This window comes from Apiospora hydei, assembly GCF_038363865.1.
Source record: "Apiospora hydei strain CBS 114990 chromosome Unknown utg000007l_segment0_segment0, whole genome shotgun sequence".
Classification (NCBI taxonomy): Eukaryota; Fungi; Ascomycota; class Sordariomycetes; order Amphisphaeriales; family Apiosporaceae; genus Apiospora; species Apiospora hydei.
The window spans coordinates 4,195,702-4,222,060 of record NW_027117366.1 but is presented as its reverse complement, the minus strand read 5'-3'; the positions used below and the strand labels follow the sequence as shown (position 1 = coordinate 4,222,060).

General features: G+C 55.6%; 10 protein-coding genes across 10 annotated transcripts; 7 read left to right on the top strand and 3 right to left on the bottom strand.

Annotated features, from left to right (window-relative positions):
• Positions 1-883: 883 nt before the first annotated feature.
• On the top strand, positions 884-2,939 carry PG997_010459 (gmc oxidoreductase; the record flags this gene model as incomplete). Its single annotated transcript, XM_066814774.1, has 4 exons — positions 884-944; positions 1,022-1,365; positions 1,430-2,253; positions 2,330-2,939. The coding sequence occupies 4 exons, from the start codon at positions 884-886 to the stop codon at positions 2,937-2,939; spliced, it is 1,839 nt and encodes a 612-aa protein (XP_066666736.1).
• Positions 2,940-5,199: 2,260 nt separating this feature from the next.
• On the top strand, positions 5,200-5,934 carry PG997_010458 (uncharacterized protein; the record flags this gene model as incomplete). Its single annotated transcript, XM_066814773.1, has 2 exons — positions 5,200-5,253; positions 5,365-5,934. 2 exons carry the CDS (start codon positions 5,200-5,202, stop codon positions 5,932-5,934), a joined length of 624 nt encoding a protein of 207 aa, XP_066666735.1.
• Positions 5,935-6,864: 930 nt separating this feature from the next.
• PG997_010457 (uncharacterized protein) lies at positions 6,865-7,122 on the bottom strand (the record flags this gene model as incomplete). The annotated part of the gene is made up of 1 exon (XM_066814772.1): positions 6,865-7,122. One exon carries the CDS (start codon positions 7,120-7,122, stop codon positions 6,865-6,867), a length of 258 nt encoding a protein of 85 aa, XP_066666734.1.
• Positions 7,123-7,214: 92 nt separating this feature from the next.
• On the bottom strand, positions 7,215-7,952 carry PG997_010456 (uncharacterized protein; the record flags this gene model as incomplete). The annotated part of the gene is made up of 1 exon (XM_066814771.1): positions 7,215-7,952. The coding sequence occupies one exon, from the start codon at positions 7,950-7,952 to the stop codon at positions 7,215-7,217; it is 738 nt and encodes a 245-aa protein (XP_066666733.1).
• An 823-nt stretch (positions 7,953-8,775) lies between these two features.
• PG997_010455 (uncharacterized protein) lies at positions 8,776-9,513 on the top strand (the record flags this gene model as incomplete). The annotated part of the gene is made up of 1 exon (XM_066814770.1): positions 8,776-9,513. One exon carries the CDS (start codon positions 8,776-8,778, stop codon positions 9,511-9,513), a length of 738 nt encoding a protein of 245 aa, XP_066666732.1.
• Positions 9,514-10,269: 756 nt separating this feature from the next.
• Positions 10,270-12,179, top strand: PG997_010454 (uncharacterized protein; the record flags this gene model as incomplete). Its single annotated transcript, XM_066814769.1, has 4 exons — positions 10,270-11,087; positions 11,194-11,395; positions 11,501-11,866; positions 11,892-12,179. 4 exons carry the CDS (start codon positions 10,270-10,272, stop codon positions 12,177-12,179), a joined length of 1,674 nt encoding a protein of 557 aa, XP_066666731.1.
• Positions 12,180-14,464: 2,285 nt separating this feature from the next.
• On the bottom strand, positions 14,465-16,432 carry PG997_010453 (uncharacterized protein; the record flags this gene model as incomplete). Its single annotated transcript, XM_066814768.1, has 4 exons — positions 14,465-14,638; positions 14,708-14,860; positions 14,941-16,139; positions 16,228-16,432. The coding sequence occupies 4 exons, from the start codon at positions 16,430-16,432 to the stop codon at positions 14,465-14,467; spliced, it is 1,731 nt and encodes a 576-aa protein (XP_066666730.1).
• Positions 16,433-18,778: 2,346 nt separating this feature from the next.
• PG997_010452 (ATP-binding protein) lies at positions 18,779-19,354 on the top strand (the record flags this gene model as incomplete). Its single annotated transcript, XM_066814767.1, has 1 exon — positions 18,779-19,354. The coding sequence occupies one exon, from the start codon at positions 18,779-18,781 to the stop codon at positions 19,352-19,354; it is 576 nt and encodes a 191-aa protein (XP_066666729.1).
• Positions 19,355-22,285: 2,931 nt separating this feature from the next.
• PG997_010451 (uncharacterized protein) lies at positions 22,286-23,371 on the top strand (the record flags this gene model as incomplete). Its single annotated transcript, XM_066814766.1, has 2 exons — positions 22,286-22,819; positions 22,895-23,371. 2 exons carry the CDS (start codon positions 22,286-22,288, stop codon positions 23,369-23,371), a joined length of 1,011 nt encoding a protein of 336 aa, XP_066666728.1.
• A 2,069-nt stretch (positions 23,372-25,440) lies between these two features.
• PG997_010450 (uncharacterized protein) lies at positions 25,441-25,935 on the top strand (the record flags this gene model as incomplete). The annotated part of the gene is made up of 2 exons (XM_066814765.1): positions 25,441-25,482; positions 25,639-25,935. The coding sequence occupies 2 exons, from the start codon at positions 25,441-25,443 to the stop codon at positions 25,933-25,935; spliced, it is 339 nt and encodes a 112-aa protein (XP_066666727.1).
• Positions 25,936-26,359: the final 424 nt, after the last annotated feature.

Here is a 26,359-nt window from a genome sequence, read left to right as displayed (position 1 = left end):
GGGGAGGGCTGAGAAGCGGGGACTAATATCTTGCGTCCCCAAAATCGAATCCATGCCAAGCCCGGCCCAGCAGAGACGAATGCTTCACCATGGCCCGACCCCATCAATGAATATCCTCTTCGTGGGTGTGCTTACTCTCCCTTTTTCCCATATGAACAAGCCGATTGTCAACATTGCACACAGTGTGTGTGTATGCATATGACCCATGTGGAATCAAATCAATTCAATGCCTGGTGATTTCTCCGCATTGGGGGCCGCCCAATGGTAGCGCGCCAAGGGAGATTACTGTACTCCCACATTGCTTTCGACTGGGGGCTGAATCTGCGAGCCCACTCACTGGCCCCTGGTCACAGGTGGCTGTTCCGAGACATGGAGACGAGCTAAGGAGGAGGCGGACTGCCTTCCCGCTTACCCCCCATCAAAGCCACCATGCCGTCTTCGGGTTTGTCTCCTTCCTGATGTTCTTCCATGCCTTCTTTACGGCATGGTCTGGAACGCATCTAGGCGGGCCAGCTAGGGCTGAGGCGTCAATGTTTCGAGTCCCCTCCAATATGACAAGTGATACAGCCCACACGTGTGGCAGTAGAGCTAGCTTCGGAGGGAAACACCACACATGCCCTGGCACTGTGCGACGAGAACCCCGCAAGTAAGCTGTTGGGGGGCAAAGGTGCATGTGCCTGTATGTTGATTCTGCGAGGAGGGGGCGGGCGAGCGAGATCCGTCGTCGGGGTCGCATATGAAAAGAAGCCAGCATCCCCCTCGAGGGAGACCGAGGTTGGAACTATGAATCTTTTGTTTTCAACATCTTCGGCCTTCAGTACCTAATACCCTACCGCTTTGTTGACGAAACGGCATATAATTCCCCCCATCACATCCGATCACCATGGCCATCCACACGAAAAGCGCAGATGACATCGACGAGGTCGATGTCATCGTTGCCGGAGGTAAGCTTTCGCCCCCGCTACTCTCGCACCTTTCCGCACCCGAGTTCTCTTCGCTGACTGAAGCTTTCCTCAAACAGGCGGTACCGCCGGCTGCGTCGTCGCCGCCCGGCTGGCCGAGGCGGACCCGAGCCTGTCGATCCTCGTCATCGAGGGCGGCCGCAACAACCACAACGACCCGGCCGTCGTGAACCCGGCGCCCTTCCTGTCGCTGCTGCAGCCGTCCAGCAAGGCGGCCCTGTTCTACAAGGCCAACAAGGCGCCCCAGCTGGCCGACCGCGAGTCCATCGTGCCCTCGGGCGGCATCCTCGGCGGCGGCTCGTCCATCAACTTCATGATGTACACGCGCGCGCAGCGGCCCGACTTCGACTCGTGGGACACGCCCGGCTGGTCGGCGGACGAGATCCTGCCGTACATGAAGAAGGTGAGCAGTCCCGAGTTTGCATATGGGTCTGGAATGAACGTACACGTCTGACACCCCAGCGCAGTTGGAAACATACCACGGCCCCGGCGACAAGGCCGTCCACGGATACGAGGGCCCCGTCCACGTCACGGACGGCGGCCACCGCGGCACCGAAGCCGAAGCCGACCTGATCGCGGCCGCCAAGGCGCTGGGCTACCCCGAGATCGAGGACCTGCAGGACCTCGACTCCAACGGCGGCATCCAGAAGTGGCTGCGGACCGTGTCCAAGGAGGGCAAGCGCCAGGACGCGGCGCACGTCTACCTGCACCCGAAGCTCGAGGACGGCAGCAAGTACCCGAACCTGCACGTCGTGGTGGAGGCGCAGGTCGTGCGCGTCGTCTTCGACGAGAACAAGAAGGCCGTCGGCGTCGAGTACCGCGCCAACCCGCACTTCCAGGCCAGCATCGCCCTGTCCGCGGCGCCTGTCAAGACGGTCAAGGCCCGCAAGATGGTCGTCGTGTCCTGCGGCGCCCTGGGCACGCCCTCGGTGCTGGAGCGCTCGGGCCTCGGCGCCGCCGACGTCCTGAAAAGGGCCGGCGTGCCGCTCGTCGCGGACCTGCCGGGCGTCGGCCACGACTACCAGGACCACCAGCTTCTCCTGTACCCGTACCGGACGGGTCTGCGGCCCGACGAGACCATTGACGCGATGCTCAGCGGCCGCGTCGACTTCGCGACCATGCTGGAGAAGAAGGACAAGACGCTCGGCTGGAACACGATTGATTTCGGCTCCAAGATCCGGCCGTCCGAGGACGAAGTGGCGGCGTTGGGACCAGAGTTCAAGGAGGCTTGGGACCGGGACTTCAAGAACGCGCCGAGCAGGCCGCTCATGCTGATGGCTGCCGTCATGTGGTAAGTTGCACCCATCCTCAACTGATTGACTCTTGTCTCTCTTTGTAGTCCTTACTGACATCTCTTCCCACCACAGCTTCCTGGGCGACCCGGCCTCCGTGCCGGAAGGACAGTACGTCACGACGGGCACGTACACGGCCTATCCCTACTCGCGCGGCCACATGCACATCACGGGCCCATCCGTCGACGACCCGCTCGACTTCGACGTCGGCTTCTTCACCGACGCCGACGATATCGACCTGAAGAAGCAGATCTGGGCGTACAAGAAGCAGCGCGAGATGATGCGGCGCACGCAGATGTACCGCGGCGAGGTGGCTGCGGGTCACCCCAAGTTCCCGGCCGGGTCCAAGGCGGCGTGTGTCGAGACCGAGGCGTCGCTGCTGTCGGGAGAGGTGCGGGACGTCGAGTACACGGCCGAGGACGACGCGGCGATCGAGCAGTTCCTGCGCGAGAACGTGGCGACGACGTGGCACTCGCTGGGCACGTGCAAGATGGCGCCGCGGGAGAGCAAGGGTGTTGTGGATGGGAATCTGAGCGTCTACGGCGTTGAGGGCCTGAAGCTCGCCGATCTCAGCGTGGCGCCGGAGAATGTGGGGGCCAACACCAACAACACGGCGCTGACGATTGGCGAGAAGGCGGCGGCCATCTTCATCAAGGAGCTTGGGCTTGGTGGCGCGAAGGCGTAATTGTGTGTAGCGTGGATTAATCTCAATATAAGTTAAGGAATGATGTAATGATACCTCTACCTAATCTTTCAGTCCCGATGCGATCCGGTGTGGTGTTCCAAATATCCGAGATCCCGGATCAGGATTGTCTGGGATGGTCTCACATATGCGAGATGAGGGTTGATAAGAAAGAATTGGCAATTGATAAGCTCAATTGACAGCAGTCTACTTGGTGTTACCCCAAAGGACCCAAGTATGGATGCCAATTCCATGAGCGAGCGAGGCGCTTGGGATGAATTGGCCGCCACTGACGTTCGAAATGAGAACCTGGAACGTTACCTCATGTTCCTCGGTACGTAGGTTGTGCCAATCACTGCTGGCCAAGGGCGCACACTCAAGGCCTGTTAAATCGAATGCAGTATGACCTGGCTTCCCAGCCTGTTGGACGACCGCCTTTGGGGGCGGCCCGGGAGAGTTAGCAGCTGAACTCTGTGTCCCCTTGGCAGATACCTGGTCGCTGCCCGAGTTCTGCTATCATACATAGTTGCCTGAGTTCTGCCAGGAACATCCATCGGCAAACAATCCACCCAGCGGGGAAGTGATTTGCGTAAGGCTTGCCTGGATAGACCCCTCAAAGCTTGGGCTCCCGACTAGAAAGTCGCGTTCAGCGCGTCGCGTACTAGATGGGCAGTTCTTCAATGGGCGGTCTGCTTTGGACGGAGGACGGTAAGCCGGAGCCGCGTGGAGTTGGGCTGCTTTGCCTCATGCAACCGAATGAACGGAGACATGTTCCAACACGAGCTGCAAGAGTGCGACAGTAGCGGTGGGTTTGCGCCAAGAACGAGGACCTGCATTAGGAGTCTCAAAGTCAGGGCAAACAAGTAATGACGGAAACCGTGATACCTAAGAGATATCTCTTGAAGTCAAGAAAAGGTTTCGACCTATCTCATCGATGCATGCCAAACGTCACTCAAAGGCCAAGCAAGGTAAGAATAAGGTCTCGGCCGGGCGCCGCAGCCTGCACTTGCACTGCACACGGCCGCCTGGAACAGCAGCTGGTGTTCAGGTAAGGACCTTGTCTTGGCGGGGAGGCCCTCAACCTTGAGAGCGAACTTCAGAATCCCACTAACGACGGCACCCAATGCGCCGGTCCAATTGGGCAGCGCACCAACCTGGACATGCGAAGGGATCACCTGGGTCTCAGAGCTGGCAAAGTGACGAAAAGTTCGCGAACGAGGATAACCAACCACTCGATTAGTGGGATGGTGGGATGCGGAACAGGGGATCTCGGTCAGAAAACGTGGCTTGCTGGAAACCGCCCAAGACAAAAAAGGCCGCTGCAGGGTGTGCAGCACACACACCAAACAGCGCTACAAGATCCAGGATCCAGCACTGCCAGCGCTGCCAGCCCCCGCCATTTCTTAGCCGACTGACAACACTTCACTTCTTCAGAACGGTGAGAGCAACGCTGACCACCTGCAAATGCAGATTCATGCCCGATGACCCGCAGAGTCCAGCCCTGTCGCGACCTTATTTTCTTTTCCTGCAGCTGCCTATAAGTTGCAGCGGTGTCCGTATATCTCATCATTGAATAAAGGTGATCTTGGTTTATTTGTCCGTTCCTGGAAACTCGTTGATCTTTTGGAGATTGATCCATTTTCGATTCAGGTCTTACACTGCAAGTTGGTCGTCCGAAAGTAACCCTCCGTCGCCCAAGGTTGATCCCCCCCCCGGAACGTTGCGGCGCCAGGCAGCTTTAGGCAGTTCCGAGCGCTGATCAGCGACGTCATTAGCTCACCCCGTTGCCCTGCAGCAAGGGAAACTGTTTTCTCTGCCATTGGCGGAAAACCAGCCACCACCATTAAGACGACCGCGAGAGAAGCCAAGCTACTCGTCGGTTTTCGTCGATTGCGCTGCTCGCCGCGCCCAAGATCAGACTGATTGATCAATTGATCTAGGGTGATATTACATTAAAAACAGGGAACCACCCTTGCCTGCCCAGACTGCGACGCTGCAGACACTACACCTACTCTTCTGCTTCTTGGAATACCTGTTGGATTTCTTCTTAAAATCCGTCCAAGACGCCCCAAGGGTCCCAACCCCCGTCTGAAGTCTTCCTGTTCACCTACCATTCACTCTCACCTCCCAATTTTCCCACTCGCCGATTGAGAGCGACGAGTCTGCGGTGAAGCGCATAGCGACAGACGGCAGCTTCAATTGCCCTCGTACCACCAACAAATCACCCTACGATTAGACCAGTCTTACACACCTGTTGCCCAACATGATGTTCGCCGTCTTCTTCACGTTCTGGCGGTTTATGCAGATCCTGACTTTGGTACGTTTGCCCCTCCATCTTACACGCCATGCCAAAACTGCGACGGGATTCGCTCCGGCGCAAAGTCCTAAGAAAAAAGCCCATTATGCTGACCACACAATCCAAATTTAGATCCCGACAATGGGCATGCTGGCCTACTTTGTCCACGGATATGTCACGGTCAATGCGCTTACGCCCGACTACATCCTGATCCTGTTCATTGTGTCGGTCTTGGCGCTGGCCTGGGCCATCTTCACGCTGTTCAGCTACCACCGCTCCTCGACCAATGCGCTCTTCGTCTCCATCATCGACCTCGGCTTCGTGGGCGCCTTCATCGCGGCCGTCTACTACCTGGCCTGGATCGCCAAGGCCGACTGCACCCACATCACCCGCGGCGACTCGTACGACGTCAGCTTCGGCATCTTCGGGTCCGCCAACGTCAACGGCGTGCACAGCACCACCGACAAGACGTGCGCCATGCTCAAGGCCTGCTGGGCCTTCGGCATCATGAACTGCATCTTCTTCTTCTTCACCGCCGTCCTCGCCTGGTTCCACGGCGACCGCGGCAGCTCCGGCCACGGCTCCCGCCGCGGCAAGACCTACGTCCGCGAGACGCACTACCACCGCCACGGCCACCGTCACAGCCGGAGCCCCCACAGCCGCCGCACCAGCTCCCACTCGCACCGCCGCGTGTACGTCTAGGCGACAGGGTCACTCCTCACTCTTCCATCATGATTAATGTTTATTCATAAAGAGAAAGAAAACAAGAAGACAGGTACACTGGCGTTGGGATATAACAAATTGCGAAGTCTGGTTCTCGCGAAGAGGCTAGACAGGGATACTACGATACGGAAACTGGATATGGAAAGGAACCACTTTTGAAGAACAACATAAATCACTACGCTTGCATGCATGTAGATGATGATGAGACGATATTACGATTGATGGATATATAGTTATAGTCCTTTTATTTTATTTTTCTTTCAAGAACATGCGTTCTCTAGAAGTGACATGACATGTGCTACGACGATACTGACGATTGGCATGCACTACTGAGTTCTTCACCAAGCACTTGTATCGGCAGGGCTCTGTACTGCATGTTTATTGAAATCAAATGCATTCCAAGCTGACCGCCATGTTCGTCGTCGCGTTCACCTTGAAATTGGAATAGATTGACTTGCGTGCATCTTCACCGGTCCATCGCTAAAGTAATGGATTGCCCCACCATTGCCGTGCCGAAAGCTGGGTGGTTGGTGATCGTTACGTTCACTTGAACACGAGGAGACATTAGGAATAATCGTAGTTGAATTAACTAAATTAGCAACTAATGGGAAGAGTCTCTACTGAGCGACTGACTTACCCTGATTAAACATGATAAAACAAAACCAATCGTTGTTACTTTGGGTAACGATTGGGGAAACAAAACAGATAAAACAGCGTCGGCGCGGAACGACTTCCGTGCCTAAACTGAAACTTCAGATTGCCGCCTACCTTGGAGGGTCCGGACTTACCTTGCCGCCAAAACCTTCATTTCCAAACGCCATTTCCTGCAACGAAAAAAACAAAAACGTGACACATTACCATTCGCAACCATTGACGGGGGTTATATCATTTCTACATGAATGAAATAGCTTAACCGCTGGTGCTGGCTGGGGAGGAAAAGGAAGAAGAAGAAGAAGAAGAGCACAAGATGGCCCTGAGTCCGCGCGAGAGCTTGCTCTTCACCTGACGGACCCGGCGACCGAAGCGCTCGCGGCGGGAGATTGGGGTAGGAGTAGGGGCAGGAGCAGGAGTAGGCGGGGCGGCAACAACGGGAAGGAGGGACGAGGTTGAGGTCGCTCTCTTCGGGATGTTGTTCACCGTGACGACGGCCGGGGTGGCCAGTTCCATGGTGACCTCCACGGCTTCGCAGGTCTCCACCACGGCAGGGCTCAGAGGGGTGTCGATCACCTCGATGACATCCTCCTCATCCTCCTCGTCGATCACTGAGGCATGCGGGGAGTGGGGACGGCCAGGGATGCGAGCCAGCTCGACAATGCGTCCAGCTGGTCGTCCTTGGGCTCGTCCTCGCACTCGGGTTCAGCCTCAGGCGGCTGCTGCTCCTGCTGCTCCGCAGGGGGGCGGTAGTCGTGGTCCACCAGTCCGAGCTCCTCGAGCTCCTGGCCCAGGGCTGCGAAGATGGCGTCTACGATGTCCATGTAAGTAGGGAGGGACGGGGCGGAGAGGGACTCACCATACGTTGGGAGCTCCTCGTCGACGTCGTCCTCCTCCTCAGAGCTGTAGGCCTCGGCCTCGAGCTCCAAAGAGTCGATCGAGCTGCCCCTGTCACTCGACGGCGACAGCTCGGGCGTGGGCGGGTAGAACTCGCCCGTCTCCTCCATGGCGTCGAGCTCCTCGTCCGTGTAAATACGGATCGAGCTCGGCAGCGCAGCAGCGTTGGTCGTACCCGTGATGGGGTTCCCAAAGCTGTTGACGTCCTGCATGTACTGCACGAAGGCGTCGACGTCTTCCCACCAGTGGGGCTTGAGGAAGATCTCGTCGGCGTCCTCCGGCATGATGACGTAGTCGTACTCGGCGAGTGCGTACTCGATCATCAGCTCGCGCCGGTAGTCGTCCGGCGACTTCCACGGCATGTGGCTGGGGCTGAGGCTATCACCAAACATGTTGGTGGTGATAGTGGGGCAAAGGGATTGTGGGGGTGACATAACGGCGGCGGCCATGGTGGCTGGTGATTGGTCGCGGCTTACCGTTACTTTTTTCCGGGTAGTCGATGGGGTCTTCTCGATCGTGGTGGATACTTTGCTGAGTTGTCTCTGCTTGGGTATCCAAAGGGGGGTGGGCGTCGAGGGGCGTTTTTTTCTCTTCCTTGTCGAATGAATGGAATGGGAAAGAAGCAATGGAGACTTTTTCTGCCGTGGGGTTGGTTCTTGGGGGGGCCTTTTAAAAGGCAGACTCGGCCGTCATTGTTTTCTCAACAGTTGTTCTGCTACTCAGAGCCTGGCGAAACCAGGCTCTCAGTATCAACGACAATCGCATTGTTTGCCTTCCTGAGAGAGAAACGGACGGGCTGGGCCGTTTGTCACATTGTCTGTCAAGTCAGCATTGTCACTGTTCTTCCGTGATGTCTCACCGCCATCTTTTGTTTGATGGAGCGGTGGCCCTGGATTTCCCTCACCACCACCTGCCGGCCTACTACGGCAGCGATGGTGTTGGTCTGGGTGGTGATGACGCCTTTGTCGACTATGGTGGTGAGGCTGGGCTTTCTTTGTTGAAGGGCCAGAGTGGCGGCCAGCTGCCTTTGTACGGCGACGTCTTGGCGCTCGGGACAAGCCCCTACTACAACACGGGAAAAGGCCATGAAACATTGCCTTTGTTCGAGCCCACGCTCTTAAAGCATCATGGCAGGCACTCAACTCTGGCGCGGGCTGCATCCCTCTCTCGGCTCAGAAACGGTTACCAGGTAAGTTTTGTCATTGCTCAGAAACTCCAAAAACAGCTAAGAGTACACAGTCACGAACAGTCACCCTGCAGCAGTCACGAAAGATGATCCCGAGCCGGCCCTCGTCGTCTTCCTCGCCCTCCCCGATCGCCGTTTACAAGAGCAGCCCGAGCTACAAGAGCAGCAGCAGCAGCCCCATCGGCAAGAGCATCAGCCCCAAGAGCAGCAGCAGCTCCCTCCGGAGCCAGAACCGGAGCCCCCTCAGCGTCAAGAACTGCAACAGCGCCAAGTCCAACAACAGCCTCAAGGGCAAGTCGTCGGCGCTCCGGAGCCTCCCCACGCCGCCCCCGAGCCGCAGCGGCAGCGGCAGCGGCTCGCGGCTGTCCTCCCACTCCCACTACACCCCGGGCCGGCCCCGCCCCTCCAAGACGCTGTCGCGCGCGCTCGAGAATGAGCTGCGGGTGCTGGCCTTCGACATCGGCGACGGCCACTTCAACGGCGAGCCCACGCTCTTGATCGCCAACCCGGACAGCAACTGCCACGCTGTCTTCTGGGCCAAGCCGGACCGGACCGAGATCGTCTTCCACCACGGCCGCCTCAAGGAGAAGGCCGACCCGACCTCGACCACCGAGACGACCAACGACGACAAGCACTGCGGCTGCATGGTCAAGGGCGCCCCGGGCACCTCGACCTTCGACATCCCGCCCCGGCTCGACGAGTACCGCCTCGAGCTCATCCTCGGCATCGGCCGCAGCGGCATCAAGATGGAGCCCAAGCTGGCCGCCATGGTGGTCATGAAGCTCTTCCTGGGCATGGAGGTGCCCAAGGCGTTGCGCATGTAGTCTTAACTCTTTGAATAGAAAGGGGCGAGAGCGGCGACACAACAACAGTAGGTAGTTTCAATGGAATCTCGGTCTCCCTGATGTATCCTCAAAAGGGGATAGGGAGGTCTGTTTTCCAAATTCATCGCTTGACAAAAGACTGTAACATGTGAAGGGATGCTAATTGTAAGCATGGTTTGGTGAGCCCAAGTGACGAGCCGTTTTGTTCTTCGATAACACGTAACGAGAAACCCCGATTCAACTGGACCCTTGGTCCCATGTACCAGGGTCAGATATCCTGCCATGGGTTTATCTCGAGTTCATGGAACCACTTTCGATGCTTTCCCCACCCCACGTCAAGTGATTGTCTGGTTGTGAGGGATCAGGGGACCCTTGTAACGCCATCCCTAGTGCACTTTAACTCCACACCCCCTGCTTGTTCAGCCTCAACCAAGACGTACTAGAGTGCGCAGCCAGGTACGTAAACTACATATATGTTTCAAGACTACTAATATACACAAAGTTTGGCCTTCCTGGCGCTTGGGCAGCGCCCTTCTCTTGCGCATCACGCTAGCAAACGCAATATCAGCCCCTGAATGTTACTCCAGCGCCACAAGCGCGGAGGAAAGCAAAACACGATTATATGAACCAGCTTCAACGCTGCTCTGTTCTGTTTCTAATCTCTGTATTTGACAAACCTCACTGTTGAAATGATCTAGGGCAAGCCAAGACATCGATCAAAACCGATCGTGGGAGGCAGGCAGCAGTCTGAGCAGCATGGGGCCACCCCTGATCCTCAAGAATCCGCTGCCATGCACCACCCTCATTCTCGACCTCGTCGACGTCCTATGTTTCTGCTCGATCGAGGACCTGGAGGACCTGCCCATTTCCCCTCCGATGCTGCAATACATCCTCAACTCCCGCGACTGGCACCTGCTCGAGTCCGGCATCATCGACCGCAAGACCTGCTTCGAAGACCTGAGCGAAAAGCTGTACGACGTCGAAGAACGCGACCTCACCTGGACCCTCCGACGGCTCAAAGGCACGCTGACCTACAACGACAAGCTCCTCGAAACCGTCGGCGCGCTCAAGGAGGCGGCCTCCACCTCCTCCTCAGGCTACGGCCACGGCCATGGGAAGAAGCTGCGCGTCGTGCTGGCGGCCAACGTCGGGCGCGAGGACTGGGAGCAGCATCTGCGCGACGAGGTCGAGGGCTGGGACCTCTTCGACGCCGTCTTCCTCTCCCACTGGGTCCGGGCGCGCAAGCCGGCCGAGGAGTTCTACCGCTACGTGCTGCGCGAGCTGGGCCTGCTGCTAGGAGAAGGCGCCGCCGCCGCCACCGTGGCGACGTCGGTGGCGTGCGTCGAGGCGCGGCCGGAGCACTGCGCCGCGGCGGCGGCGTGGGGCATGCACGTGATCCCGTTCGGGACGACCGAGGGGTGCGTCGCGGACCTCGTCGAGCTGTTTGGCGACCCCGTGGCGCGGGGCGAGGCCTGGCTGAGGCGGCATGCGAGGGAGATGTGGAGCACCTCGAGTACGGGCGTGCTGCTCAAGGAGCAACATAGCCAGCTACTACTCAAGGAACTCCTCGATTGGTACGTTGTTTCTCCGGATCTGACTTGTTATGAGCTATGTCATATCGTATTGCTTGTATCGACATGGCATGACTCAAGAGTACTAATCAGGGGGCCTTTGGCGTAGGAGCTACGTCACCCTTGCCGGAGGAGAGCAGGAACAGTGGAACGTCTTCATTGACGAACCTCTTTTGACCACACCTACGTACCCCGACGATCTGGGTACGACGGCGCTCGGCCTGAAGAACGTCGGTGTCGGTTCCGAGAAGATTAAACACCGAGTTCTGGACCGGTTTCTCGACCATCTCCGAGGCGATGGCCTGTTTGAGGTACGTTACATTCCTTTCTTCGTCGTAGTGAACCCTCCCAATGATCTTGTGTGATCCATCATTTCAAACCAATCTCACATTGTCACATGAATCAACAAAAAACAGACCTACTTCGACGACAAAGACCGCCCCCGCGTCGACCACGTCACCACGGCCAACATCCTGCGCCTCTTCTACTTCCACGGCCGCAGCCACGAGCTCCGCCGCACCCTCCAGGCTGTGACCGACATCGCCCGGACGCGCGCCTACGCCTTCGGGACGCGCTACCACATGCACCCGGACTGGTTCTTCTACTACCTGTCCGACCTGTGCCGGCTGAGCTTCCCCTGCTGCGCCCCCGGCCGGGAGCTGGCGGCGCTGCGGAGCCTGCTGCGCGAGCGCCTGGCGGAGCGCTTCGGCGGTGGCAGCGGCGCGGGGCGGCGGCCGCTGGGACAACGACGCGCTGGCCGCGAGCTTGCGCCTCGTCGCCGCGTTCAACCTCGGCATGGACATGCAGGCGGACGGCAACGTCCCGCGGGACGTCGAGACGGTGAAGCGGGCGCAGCAGCGCGACGGGGCGTGGTCCGCGGACCCGTGGGTGTTTCGGTACGGGAGCGGCGTCCTGATCCAGAACGCGGGGCTCGTGACCGCGTTCGCGGTCAAGGCCCTGCGGGTTTCGGGGGCGTGCCGGAGCGTCTTGAACCGATGTTCGCTGCCGCCGCCACCTGCTGCGCCGTCACGCGCTGCGGTGGTGCCGGAGATAGTTATTAGCTCGCCTGGGGGTAGTAAGAGTCGTTGTGCATGAAGAGATCCGTATGTATAGCACTGTCAGCTACGAAGAAGGAGTTCATGAGTAACGATAAGGGCTCATGGTCCGAGATATTTAGTGTTGGGTATTAGATATCTACATGTCCCTTGGTACAAATGCAGAATCCGAATTACCCTAGGATAGAATACGTCTCGGTTCTGGTAGTTGCTTCTGATTATTACAATGTCCCAAAGAAGTTGACTGTGTTTTCATTATAGGCATTTTCCTTCATCCCTTTGGAGCCGCCCCGTCCCCCCCTGAAAGAGTCATGCTGACACCGAGGGTTGACAGGTCGAGTGGGACGGCAACGAGGTATACGATGTAGCGCATTTCCGGCCCAGGTTGCTCAGCCAGAGCTGCTTCATCGTAACTTGCCACGGTAACCTTGACAATGGAGGTGGTTGTCAGGTCAAACAAGCCTCAGAAGAAAAGCCCTGCTGGCGGGGTTTTCGTAGGTCTGGAGTTCGAGCCCAGATAGGGGCTCCTTCAGACTGAGCCTTTTGCTTTTTCTTTTGCTTCTTTTCCTTTCCCCTTCTTTTGGTCCCTCCCTGTCCTTTGAGCCTTTTGCCTTCCGCCATGCCTCATTTCTTGCACCAACTGACCTGATGATGTACGGTCCTTTCTGACCCGAAGCTTTCTAAAGATAGTAACTGATGAACTGTCACTAGCGAAACCACATGCAAGGAAGTTGAACAACAGACCGATAATATGTGACGCGAGGAACACCACGTAAGGTCACGGTTCCAGGTTATTCCGAGTAGACCAACCGGTCGAGTCTGAGAAAAGCATATGCGCCTACGCAAGAAAGACGGGACACCATTGGTCAAGTCGTGGCTATGCATCCTGACCGCCTCTCGTCCCTGTCGCGCCACAGTCATTTGAAGCTTGTGAAATCGGTATTCCAGTCGACGGACTTTAGGAAACAAACCGCCCAATCGGCATTTTTGGATATATAACATCTCCGCGATCCCTGCCATCTCGGCACTTTTTCAAGTAATACTGCCGCTGACATGTAATATCACAGTTCGCTAACAAAATGTTTGCTATGCAGTTGGTGATGTGGTTTTCGTTGTTGAAACAAAGAGCATCGCCACCCCACGCGGGGGCGGTCGCTTATCGCATTGGGCGGCCGCGTATTTGTGTGTTTTGTGTAAGTAGGCAATATGCGGTCTATCTATGCATCTTACTTCAATCGACGTCTTTTACCTGTTTATCTGCATGCTTACGCGAGATGAGCAAGGGGTGGGTGGTCTTTTCTTGGGGGCAGGCAGTTCGACGACCCCACGATCTGCATGCCAATGCCAATGCCAATGCCACTATTTGCTTCTTTCGGGCAGTGCCCCGGTGACAAGCCTACTTTGAAGAAAAGTTGGAAGTTGATTGCGAATATGCTATTATGTATGCACGCGCCATACCCCCTTTTAATTCGCTCTTGTCTAAAACGGGGCAGAGCTTCACAGACTTTAGTGCTATTCGTCTAACGAGTACACTGCCACCTGTATCGTGATTCGGTGTCGATTGCAAGATCATATCACTTTCCGTGATTCATTCAAACATCTTTGCAATGATCAAATTCGTAATTTGTTATCGCAGATGTCTACGCAAGCTTGGTTTTCACCATAAGGCGGCTGACCAGGGCATCCAAGTGGAACGGCGGGGAAAAGGGGAAGCGTTGCATCCATGCATCGATCATGTGCGTCATCATCATCATCATCGAATGTTTGGTTTATGTAGGATCTTTAGTCACTTGACTACATGAAACTAGCAAACCATCAAGGAGTCTCACTTGGCGGCCAAAAGAGCAGCGTATCGGTTCCAGAGCACTGGGTCGATCTATTCTTGTGTAGTGGTGGCGCAGTGTATGTGATAAGGTAGCACTGATGGGCGAAGGACATCGTATTAGGAAGGTGAGATATTTGCTTGCGAGACCCACGAATCCTGTGTCACGAGTCCCGTATACTGTTTTCACGTGGGGGATAGTGCCTCTTTGAATGGCTAGCTCCTCTGCTAGACGTTCTGGGGCAGTGGGCTAATTATATCAACATGATCGATATCTCGACAGGCTAGCTGTAAGTGTGATGGCTGGAGGATTCTTGGCGAAGCAAATGTAACCTCCAATTGCATCTATGGATCTACATCTAGATGGTTATTAAATGTGACTATATATAGGTGATAAGAGATTGGTTGGCGAGCAACGTTAGCTACGCCCCCCACACAATCATCATTGGTCCTAAGCCCGGTGACCAATCAGGGTTATCGTGATATCCAAATATCAGATAAGCTTATGCTTTCTGCTCGACGGCCACCTTCTCGCTTGTGGGCTCGAGGGCGTGTTTCTCGTCGCTACCATGGTTACCGAGACCAGAGATCATGGCCGTCAAGCCGATCTCGTTGTTGATCTCCTCCATGCGCTCGTAGTCGGCCTGGGCGGTACCGACGGAACCGAACACAACATCCTATAAGAAGGCCGAGTTAGTTTGTACTTTATAGTGGACGGGCGGTGAGGGGGCCGCTTTGATACGTACCATTTCCTCAAGGGTCAGTCGCTTGGTCTCGGGGACGTAGAACCAGATGAACGCAGCACCGATGGTGGTCAGGATACCGAAGAGCAGATAGGTTCCGTAGCCAATCTGCTGAAGCAGATCCGGAGTAACCTGTCCGACGATGAAGTTGTTCATCTGAGGCAAGGGATGTTAGCATACATCCTAGCCGATCAGGGCAGCAGGAGAGAGAAAAAGGGGGGAGTTGATTAGCTTACCCAGTTACTCGAGGCACCAAGCGAGACACCGTAGGGTCGAGTGCTCAAAGGCCACACCTCGGCGACCAGAATCCAGGAACAGGGACCCCAGGAGTATCCGAAATGGATGACGAAAACCCAAACCATGGCGCACGCGGCCCAGCCCGCCGCCTGCTGCTCCGGCCACCGCATCGAGTTCTTGGCCACCAGGATGGCGATGATGTAGTGGCAGGACGCCATGCCGAGCGCGCCGATGGCCAGGACAGGCTTGCGGCCGAGGCGGTCGACGTAGAGCACGGCGGGGATGGTGGCGACGAACATGACGATGCCGACGACGCCGGTCGCCAGCAGGCTGATCTGCGTGCCGCTGAGCCCGAGCCCCTGGAAGATCTGGGGAGCGTAGTACAGGATCGCGTTGATGCCGGTCCACTGCTGGAAGAACATGGTGACGGTGGCGACAATAACCCGCTTGAACATGGGCTTGGTCTTGAAGAGGGCGCCGATGGCGACGAACTGCAGCTTGAAGATGTTCCAGTTGGTCGGCTCGCGCAGGTGCGGGAACATCTCGGCGACGGACCGCTTCTCGAACAGGGACTGCGCCTTGATCTCGAGGAACTCGAGCTCGACCAGCTCGTGGTCCTCGGGCAGGCCGCGGAGGTCGGCGAGGTTCTTGCGCGCCTCGCCCTCGCGGTCGTGGTGGATGAGCCAGCGCGGCGAGAAGGGCATGAAGATCATGCCGACGAAGAGGATCAGCGCGGGCGCGAGCTGCAGGCAGATGGGCACGAGCCAGGCGGCGTCCTTCTGCTGACCCAGCTCGGTGCCGCCGATGGTGTTGGTGCCGTAGTCGATCCAGAAGGAGATCATGATGCCGAACGTAATGGCCAGTTGCTGCAGGGCGACGAGAGCACCTCGCACTTCGGGCGGGGCCACCTCGCTGTTGTAGATGGGCACGATCATGGCCAGACTGCCGACGCCCATACCGGTGATGAATCGACCGCCGAGGATGCCGTGGTAGGTGCTGCTCTGAGCCGTGGCCTGGATGATGACGCCGATCACGAACACGGTCGTCGCAACCAGAATGCCGTACTTTCGGGAAATGGCCTCGGCGAGGAAGCCGGACAACAAGGTGCCAATCCAGGCCCCCAACTCGAGGATGGCAGTGAGCCATCCCTTCTTGGTCTGGTCCGCGTTGGGGTCGAGAGGAGCGTATTCACCCATGTCTTGGTTCCTGTTAGTGCATGTCCACCATGTATGTTGTTGGACTTGGCCACAAGTCCCATTGACGAGATTCAGGGAATATGAACTTACGTTGTTCGAACGCGGGCATCGTGAGGAGACCCGAGAACATTCCTTGGTTGTAGCCATACAGAATGCCACCGATACAGGCGAAGGCAGCAATGCGGAACACCTTGAAGTTCTTCACCAGAGCCATAGGGCCACTCTTCCCCATGAGGTTCTGGCGACGCTTCAAGGCGGCATCGTAGAGCGCCGCTCCGGTATCTGCCGCGACCATGATGGGCAAAGATGTTTTTGTTTTCCTTCTTTTAGTGACAGCGCACCCTTAGGTGAAGATCTAGCTGACCCAAGGTCTGTTTCTTGGCGTATGAGTGTCCGACAGGAGGTATCGATGATCCGACCCAGCAGAGTGGGCGGGCAAGTGCAATATTAAGTAAGATGTGCCTGAGGAGTGGCTCGGGGAAAGGGGGAAGAGCTCGATGGAGCAATTGCAGATGGGATTGCCCGTAATATATAACCCCCGAATTGTTTCTGCGGTTCCCGTCTCTTAGGTAGGATTCGCGATGCAGGCCCAGGGAGGTCAGCAAACCCATTTCGTTCGCTGGGGGTGCGCTAGCCTGGTGCGGAGAAACCTGACATACATTGAACGGTCTGGGATGCAGGGCACTCGAAGCCGAAGCGACCTTCCGCGCAAATCACATTGGCTGGCGAGGCACCCCATGAAACAGGGAATCCATGCAGCCGTATGGGTCCAGAAGCTCGTCTTGCAGCTGGGCCGGGGGACCGGGGTGTTGGATAAATGGCAACCCGGAACACTGGTATTGGGGGAGACACCACATGGTCTCTGTCTGTCGGTTCCGTACGCTTTCTCGTCGCGAGATGGCCGGCCGAGTTGTGTCTCTGGTTACCTACTGTCTTGACCGCCACTTAGCAGTCTCAAGTATGTTGCGTCTTGTGATGGATTATTGATGATAATGACTTGCTCGTGCCATGCTATGAAGGACTCGTCAGAAAGCGTTCCTTGATGACTGCATCCTCTCGGCCTCCCGTATTGATTGATGGGGGGGAGGAGAAAAAGCTTATTGAGGACTTTGCCCGGTAGTGTCGGTCGCTACCGGTAATAACCCCGAAATCTCCAGCACTCAATGCGGGGGAGGTTTTGGAGAAAATATGGAGGAGATTGCGGAGGAAACCCACTGAAACCCCAGGCTCCAGGCTCCAGGCCTGTCCAGGATTCGCCCAGCACTCCCTGAGCCCACTATCAGTCTATCCTCCACGAGCTGTCATGGGGGGTTTGGGGTATTGTAGGGACAGTGGTGGGTCTTCCTCCCCGTTTCCATTTAGCCTGAATGCAAATAACCAAAGAACCACCCTTGCTCTTCAGTTCGGTCCAAGACGAGAAGAGTCAAGACGGAAAAGACCCAAGACAAAGGTAGCTAGTGATTGAATTAGGGAAGATTCGGCCCTTGCAATCTCTGACGTGGACGAAGTTGCACACCCGTGGATCGGGCCTTCTCTCAGGCTCGGACGGGGTGGCATGCGGGTAGGTCACCATGAAGGGGCATCGGGTCGTTGGATTGCAGTCATCAATGGCCGACATTCCCTTTGGCAGCCGGCCAAAGTCCTATTTGCATAGTAAGGTAATGGGCAGGCATCCGCATATGACCCGTTCTAGCTGCAGAAATTCGGGCCTTCTGCCAAGACTACCAATCATGAAGTAAGCATTGGTACAACCTCAAACGCAAATCAGATCTGAGAGACTCAAGATACCAAAGATCGGCCACCCGGTGGGAGGGTAAAAGCAACGCTGGAAGGTGAGGCTAGGTTAGCTCGTTAGATGCTAGTAGGATTCGGTCCCGGGCGCAGTGAGAGGTCGCGCTGCCGATTCCTGGGCCGTTCGCCACGGACTATTGCTCATAGCTCGCGAGACTACCTGGATAAATGCGTCTCCTCTGTCGCGAGAGGATACCAGCTCCATCATGGAGAACAGCCGTTCTGCCTGTTGGGCCACGTCCACTAGCGTAGAGGACTCCTCGTTAATTTGTATCGGCGATAAGTTTGTATGAGCGGTATCCCGAGGAGTGTTTCCTCCTTCGAGGGCGAGGGCGGCAGTCAGTCAGGGAGGCGGGCTAAATCTAGGCTACCCGTTCGACCCGCATCGGCAGACGGGAGGAAGCTCTGGTGTAATTGGATCTTGGAAGATGCTCTTGGCAATGCGACGCCAATGGTAAGACGAAAAAGGAATCGATCAAGGCGAATATTCGATGAGCGTCATTTGAATATGGTATCTCTTGTCGTCTATTTTCCAGACCATCGTCATGATATAGATGTATGGAATGCTTTTTAGGCGGTTTATCTTGCATCCAAATCGAAGGAAGCAACGATGGCAGTCAAGACAGGCCTGGAGTTTTAAGTGGGCCAGGCACCAAGTGCGAAGTACCTTGGCGATCGATTGGCCTTGGACAAAGAAAGCATCGTTTGCTTCAATTCCATACGCCCCTCAAAATCAACAACGTTCGATAGATCTATTGACTCCGAGTTTCGTCAAAGGCTATCTCGGGACATGGAATACCGTGATAAGATTTCTATTTTCAGTCCCGAAGCGTAAAGTAAGGAAGTCAAGATGAGCAATCCAACACCACGGAAGATGTTGATTCAGATGTCGGGCGCGCCAGGCGCAGGGAAAAGCACCATGGCGACGCTGCTGCAACGCTCAATTGGCGGCCTGGTCATCGACCACGACATCATAAGATCATCGCTCCTGGAAGATTACAGCAACGTCCCTTTTGATCAGGTTGCCAGCAGCGCGTATCGGCTTCAATCGGCAATGGCCGACCAGGCGGCCAAGCAAGGGTTGAACGTCATCATAGACAGCGTTTGCAACTACCAGACGGTGCTCGACCAGGGCTCCGCACTCGCTGAACGGCACGGCTACGAGTACTGGTACGTCGAGTGCAGGGTCGAGGATGTTGCGCTGCTGGACGAGAGACTGCGCGCCAGGAACCCCATGAGGAGCCAGCGAACGGGGATCAACTGCCCGCCAGCCGGTGCCAGCAGCTCTGGTCGAGGCGAGGATGTGCTAAGAATGAGAATGGCAAACCCCTGCCGTCCAGAAATGAATGTTATCGTCGTAAACACATCGACTGGCAGTCTGGATGCGAGCTTGGATGCGGTCCTCAAGCGAATGCAAGCTCCTTGAGGCCAGCGCCCAAGCGAAAGCCGGGTGGGTGCTCACTTCATCGCAGAAGACATGCCAGATCAGCTGATTTTACATAAAAGTGTAAGAAAATCGGAATAACGACGGGATGGGAGAGGTTCCGGGCCAAAACTACGTTGGTGATGTGCAAGGCGGCAATTTCTTTTGGTCAAAGACACGTTCTCGAGTGGTACACCTAGGTCAGGAAGAGAGAGGGCGGAGGCCGACGGTCGGATGCATTCCCTCAGTCTGCGGTTCCGGCGCGGCAGCTTCGTCTGTCACTTTCCAGGATGGGCAGTCTCGTGCGCGGCTGATGAAACGGAGCGAACATTGCAGTTCAATTCACTCTGATGTGGACCTAGGTCTTAGTTGATGAATGCAGTCCGCGTGCAGACAGACAGATCAATTGAGCGATGGACGCCTATCGATTTTCTGGCGGGCGGCTGCAACAAGTTGTGGATGAAGAAACGAAGACGGATTTAGTAATTGCAGGCGCGCACAGTGAAACATGAAACATTGGGACCGGGTAGTGCAGGCGTGCCAAATAAGGTTCGGTACCGCTATGCTGGTGATGGCAAGATGGGATCAATGGCAAGATGGGCAGATGGCAGATGAACTGGTGATGAACTGTTCGGCTTCAAGAGGTGGACCCTACCCGCAATTGCTGGGGGGCATGGGGGCCTGGGACGATGAGGAGTTCGCGCGATCGGTCGGAAAGCGCAGCCGTTGTCGCTCAAGCGCCGCTGATCTTCGTCTCTCTTTCTGCTTTTTGGCTGTGTCTGTCTGTCTGTCCTTGCGCGGCGCGTATTGACTCTTCAGTTCATCACCTTCACGTTCTTCAATTAACTGGGGTTGAAAGTTGGGCAAAATACCAACCAGCGTGTCTATTTTCAAGAATTGCAAAGTATTTGGCTCAGCAAACAAACAGACCCAGTTCCATGTAATGCTCTTACCTACCAACGACTGGCCAAGGTCGCCCTCGAATGGAAATTGAACCAGTTGATGTTTTTCCCCTTTGCTTTCTCCCTCCACGTGACGGGCGGCGCTCTTCTTTCCTCCCCTGTCGCACAAACAGCGGGTTACCTAAGACAAACCACCAGACACCAGAGTTTGCTTTGCGCAGTTATGACATTAATGGCGGGACCTGACCTCTGTCGCTTTTTCCACATCATTTCATCCAAAAATATCCAAATAACCCCGGATCAACTGTGATTCTAACCCTAAGCGGCATGGTTCTACCTCCTGGTGGTTGCCTCAATGAGCGAACAGCCCAGTTGTTGCCAGTGTTGGTGGTGCTTTCCTTTCCGATTTAGACGCGCGCCTCCAAGCAGAGCCCACTTCTTAATTTGGACTCTGTCCCATCCCCAGCCAATCCCACGTCGGCTGTCCCGCCTGACTGGCTTCAATCCATTTGTGCCTTTTCCCTTGTACCTCGATCGTTAACACACACCGGACTCCCAACTCCTCGAGGTCCCTGTCCCTGTCCCTGTTGCCGAAGTAAGGAACGGAGACGGGACCAGAGCAGCGAGATGGGGGCTTCTGGGGCCAAGGGGATCAAGCGCCAGCAAGCAGCCCCTCCGTTCTTTTTTTCTGCTGCTACCCGAGACCTTGTCGTCATGGAGGATTCGTTGCTGGGGATCTCGACTCAAGCTTCTGGGGGCCACCACAACAGAGACAGCCCAGAACGAGACTGCGCTCCGCCCGCCTGCCTACCTGCCTACATCTCAGCATCTTCATTGCACTCCATGGGCATGATCTGATCTCGTTGGCACGCCGGTCGCCAGTGTGGCGCCTGCGCCATAGTGCTCGCTGCCAACGCACAGCACACTTTCTTCTAAGCCGGCTAGCTGGGTGGGCAGCCAGAGTGCAGCCCTGCTCACTCTCAATCGCACTTGGATGGGAAGTGCTTCGCTACAAGGTAGCAAACTGCTCGTCTAAGCCATCCATGTATGCCATTCTGAAGAATGGGGTTGTTGCCGTTGGGGATTTTGTTTTTATCAATCCCAAGCGCGTCGCTGTCGCTTCGTGGCCCGATGGGGACTAGCTCCCTTCCTGTGCCCTCCTCCCGCAGTGCATACACACACACACATCTCGCCTACACCCACCTCCGTCCCACTTTGCCATGCTCATCAAGGCTGGCGGCTACTGATACCAACTGCAGTCTGGTACTATTTTTGATCAGCATCATGCTGTACACAACAACTCTGCTCCGTCTAGGAGCATTAGTACTCTCTCTCCACCCCTGGGCTTTTTAGGTTCTGATTCTGTAGCCGCCCTCGATGCCATGCCGGGACCATCTTTCCTAACCGCCCAACACCAGACAGCCGCTACCCCAGCGACGCGCTCAACCAATATCAACCCTCACTGAGCGGCCTATCCGCCCATTCAGACACAACATCTCCGTTTCAGCATCTATCCTGCAGTCCAGGACCAGAGTCTTTGCCTTCTCCGAGCCTGGTAGCTCCGTTTCAGATCCACCGCCCCGGATCTGTCTGCAGCATCCAAACCAACGAGTTTCACCGCGCTACTGGCTGTCGTTGTGCGAAAAGCTTCACTTATAAAGAGTCGCGTCCACTTTGTGACCCGTCCCGCTTGGTCGCCCTTCCCCTCCTGGACCTCTTTCGCTACAGCATCAACGACCCGTTTTCCTTCGTATCGTTTCTCTCTGTCTCATCTTATACTTCCTTGCCATTTTCCTTGCCCCGTTCGTTTCATCTCCTGGCTTCATTCGTTTGATACGATTTGTCCTCAGTGATTCAGGCTCCTTTCCCGCCTGTGGCAACCTCCTCCCAGCTTGGCATCAGACCGGACGGACACTCACACATACGCACACACACACACGCACATTGCCCAGCTTTCACTAATTGTAATACAACTTGCTGGAGCTGAAACGTATTACCACTCGTCCTCCATACCCATCATACGTTCTTCATCATGCCGAAACACACTCGCTCCTCCAGTGCGGCCCACAATCCCTATGCGCATGCCATGCCCGTGTCGCTTGCTCCCTCCCAACCCCTGGATATTGGATATAATGGCCGTCAGCAGCAGCAGATGTCGCTCAACCCGGCCTTCTACCAAACCATGCCGTCCAACATGACGGCCCAGACCGCCATGGCTTCCCAGCAGGCATACGATCAGTACGCGTCGGCGGCAGCAGCCATGCCCCAGCAGTCGATACCCCACCGAGCATCCTCGGGAGCTTGGTCGCCCCAAGACGACAAGAACCTCATTGCTGCCCGGCAGCAGGGCCTCAACTGGAACCAGATCCAGACCAACTACTTCCCCGCCAAGACGTCCAACGCCTGCCGGAAACGGCACGAACGGTTGATGGAGCGCAAGGGAGCCGACGACTGGGACGCACGCAAGCTGGAGAGGATCGCCAAGGAGTACATCAGCATGCGCAAAGAGATCTGGCAACCACTAGCGCAACGAGTCGGCGAGAAGTGGAGCGTTGTTGAAGCCAAGGTCAGTACCCGTGACACTCTCTCATCCGAGGAAGGAAGCAAATAGTGATCCATACTAACCACTGGGATCTTCCAGTGCATGAACAACGGCTTGAAGAACATCCAGAATGCGGCACGTGCCGGGGCTCGCCGGGAGCGCGTGGAGGCGGCTGGCCAAGTATTCTCGCACGGGTATGACGACGACAGCGGCATCTCGGGCATTGGTCTAACGCCAGTAGATGACCTCGACGCCTCGTACAGTAGTCCCGAGACTACCAGCTCGAGCTCGCTCTCGGGCGGCTCCTACACCGGCGGCATCCCCATGCAGCTCGGCGGCCACCAAGCCTACAACCAGCACTACACCACCAACGCGGGCGGCCTCTCGTCGGGCTACAGCTCGTCCGTCTCGTCCACCACGGCTCAGGCATACGGTCACATGCCTGGGCAATCACATCACTCTTCGGGCGGATCCCCGTATCTCGGCCACGGGCAAAGACTCCCCAGCGTCGACATGGGAATCGATGCCATCATCAATCGGCCAGGCGGCCACGGGGGTGCGGCTTCCAGCATATAACGGTGTTTTTCAACTGGCGTTTTTTGGTATTTTCCTTTCGTTCACACTTTTCTCCTTCATGGGTTTTGGCGTACATGGTTTGTGTGTTGGACACGTGCTCTTTCGGTGCGCCGCAGAGCTTGATGACAATCCTTCGCCTCTCTCTCCGTCTCTCTCACGACACTGCATTGCATTGCATCACATCACATCTTTCGTCCGGAGGTTTAGTGAGCACAGGCGTTTCTCGGCGTTACATAAAATCGGTCTTGGTGTTTTTGTTTTCATTACCTGGAAAGTTTTGGGTCGATGGCGACCTTGCTGTTGGAATGGGGATGCACGACATTGGGGACACTTTCATTTTTGTTCCACTTGGGCGGGACATTTCCAAATGTCCCCCGACACTATTCGGCATAGCGATGCCGCCACAAACACCCCCTACCCTAATGACTGCACTTCTGCAATCGAGTTGGCCTATTGATTTTTTTTTCTCCTTGATAACGACGGGTATACTCTGGTGTATTTGGCCCTATATAGAATTGAAGATACCTTGGGAAGCTTGAGGGTGGAATAAGAAGAAGGGCGTTGGTTGGATGTACGTTTACGACGAAGAGGGGTCGAACAAGAAGATCAAAGTCGCCTTGCGATTGGATGCAAAGGCAAAGACAACACTCATTAGTATCAATGGAACAAGTTGTCAACTCAGATATGGTGACCATGCCTTTCTTTTTCTTTTTTCCCCCTTTTTCCTTCTTCTGCTTCAAAGTGTTGCAATTTTTTGAATTTTGGTAAACAGGAGTGGTTGCATGGAGATGCACAGGCGATCGATCAATCGATCTCGCTCTGGAAGGTGTCAGAGGATTGACCCGAAAAGGCCACTGTGGGTTCCCTCTAACGGGTGCTCTTCAGGCACCGCCACCCCCACACACCCAAGCCGCAACAGCCATCTTCCAGCGGAGGATTAATGTGCTACAGCGCTGGAGATTGACCCCTGAACTGCCGTCCACCACATGCAGGGCTTTGATGTCGTGTATGGCCAAAGTACATGTACAAATACATTTCCCTTGGTTAATGCAATTCGTCCTCGTCGATAGAAGGTGATTCCATGAATGATTTAACTCTTCATTCAGACGATGGCTTGCCTTGAAATCAATGGGTGATACTCCCACTGTTATTATGCCAGCATTGAGTTGGCCATTCGCGTCACACGTGTTGCCCTACATCCTTCCGCTGCTGCAACTCCCCAATGAGATAGACTGCAAGCAACAACATCGATTTCGTCATCTGAAGAACAACTTCTGCTGTTGGTCTTAAGTGAACGCAGGCCGACTTCGATCACATGAGATACAATGCTGTAGTTAGGGAAATATACGAGCATTTACTCAAGGTACCGAGCATATCATCCAATCTGGCTCAAGGTTCTAGGGTCTTAGTCTTCGACCTGTTTTCAACAGCGCTGAACGTGCAAGATCTGAGAATCAGTCGCCGAGGGCACTTTGCAGTGAGCGAGGTTCTCCCATGTGGGAACTCTTCATGGATATCACGAGCAGCTTGACACATCCTATCCGAGTTGCTAAATAGCAGCCTCCAGACTAGGAAACACGAAAAACGTTAAACTCTTTACTACTATTGTGCACATGACATACGTGACCATATCATCGATGAATTCCAGGGAGAACTACCGGTCGTGGGGGTCTCTCGGGGACGAACGTGACTGGGTGGCATGAGAAGCCAACTCATCTTGCCTCGCAGGGGCAGATGTTGTGCATATCACAACAACTGGCCTCACCAAGAATCTGGACGTGTTGCGACGGCCACCATGCAAGGCATTACTCTGGGAGTCTTTTCTTTGCTCAGCGGCTAGAACAGGGATTAGTTACGTTTCTTTTTATATCACTAACCCTACCCTGCAAGCGAGGAAGCAGGCAAAGTGCTCGAAGATAATAATCTCAGCGACCTACTCCTATCCATTCAGTATGCCATATTGATCGGTGGCAACTTACAACTGAAACCACAAATTCAGAGCTTCGAGCTGAACAGCGCAAACCCCGAGGATCCCAATACTCACTTGGTGTATTCCATGTTCGAACGTCATGTATCCCCGCCGTATGACGATAAGCAAAGCCTACCTTACAGTACCATAGTGCCCTCCAAGCCCAACGACAGATGCATCCATCGATTTCCGAGCTGGTGCGCAACCCGCTATAACCATCCCAAACTGCAGGTTGAAGGGCCAGGGGTCGGATTTCCAGAAGTTTGCGGGATGAAGGGACGCCTGCTTTTGATTCAAGCATACAGCACCCGAAGATCGAGCTCTTCAACTCGATCCCACTTCTACATCCCATACCAACTCTTACGAGGTCGAGACGAAGGTTGCACTCGTCCAGCATCGACCCTCCAACGACCAGCAAGCAATCTTTGCTGAGGAGTGTGTGTACCTTGCCACGGTTGACAACTTCCAGGGTGAGGAGGCCAAGGTGGCCCTTGGTATGAAGCAACGAGGAGAAAGAGATGTTGGCTCCTTGAGCACACCCAACCGAATCAACGTTCCCCTATTCAAGAGCGAAGCACGGTCATGCACATCATAAGCAACTTTGAGACCTACAGCGATGCCCGCATGTGGCCCGGATCCAGGCTTTCGATATCCCCAGCAGCAAGGGGAGTATCGTAATCCCACTGGAGCCGTGATGCCCTCGCCACCCCCGGATCTTCGCTGCCGGTGCCAGAAGCGGACCATCTCCTACAATATTCACCCGAAGGCGGCTGCAGCACTCTTCCCTGTGATGAGCGCCTGCCTTGTGGCCATGCTTGCATGGGCCGATGGTGCAGATGCAACCCGGAGTAGAAGAACCGCGTAACGTCACAGAAGCATGGCATATATACAGTCATGCATCCGATGCTACGCCAAGTGTCGACACACATTCCAGGAGAAGTGCCATGGAGAATCAAGCTGCCCTCCTTTTCCCGCCCCATGCGAGAACTCGATGCAGTCACTCCATGTGTCAAGATTCG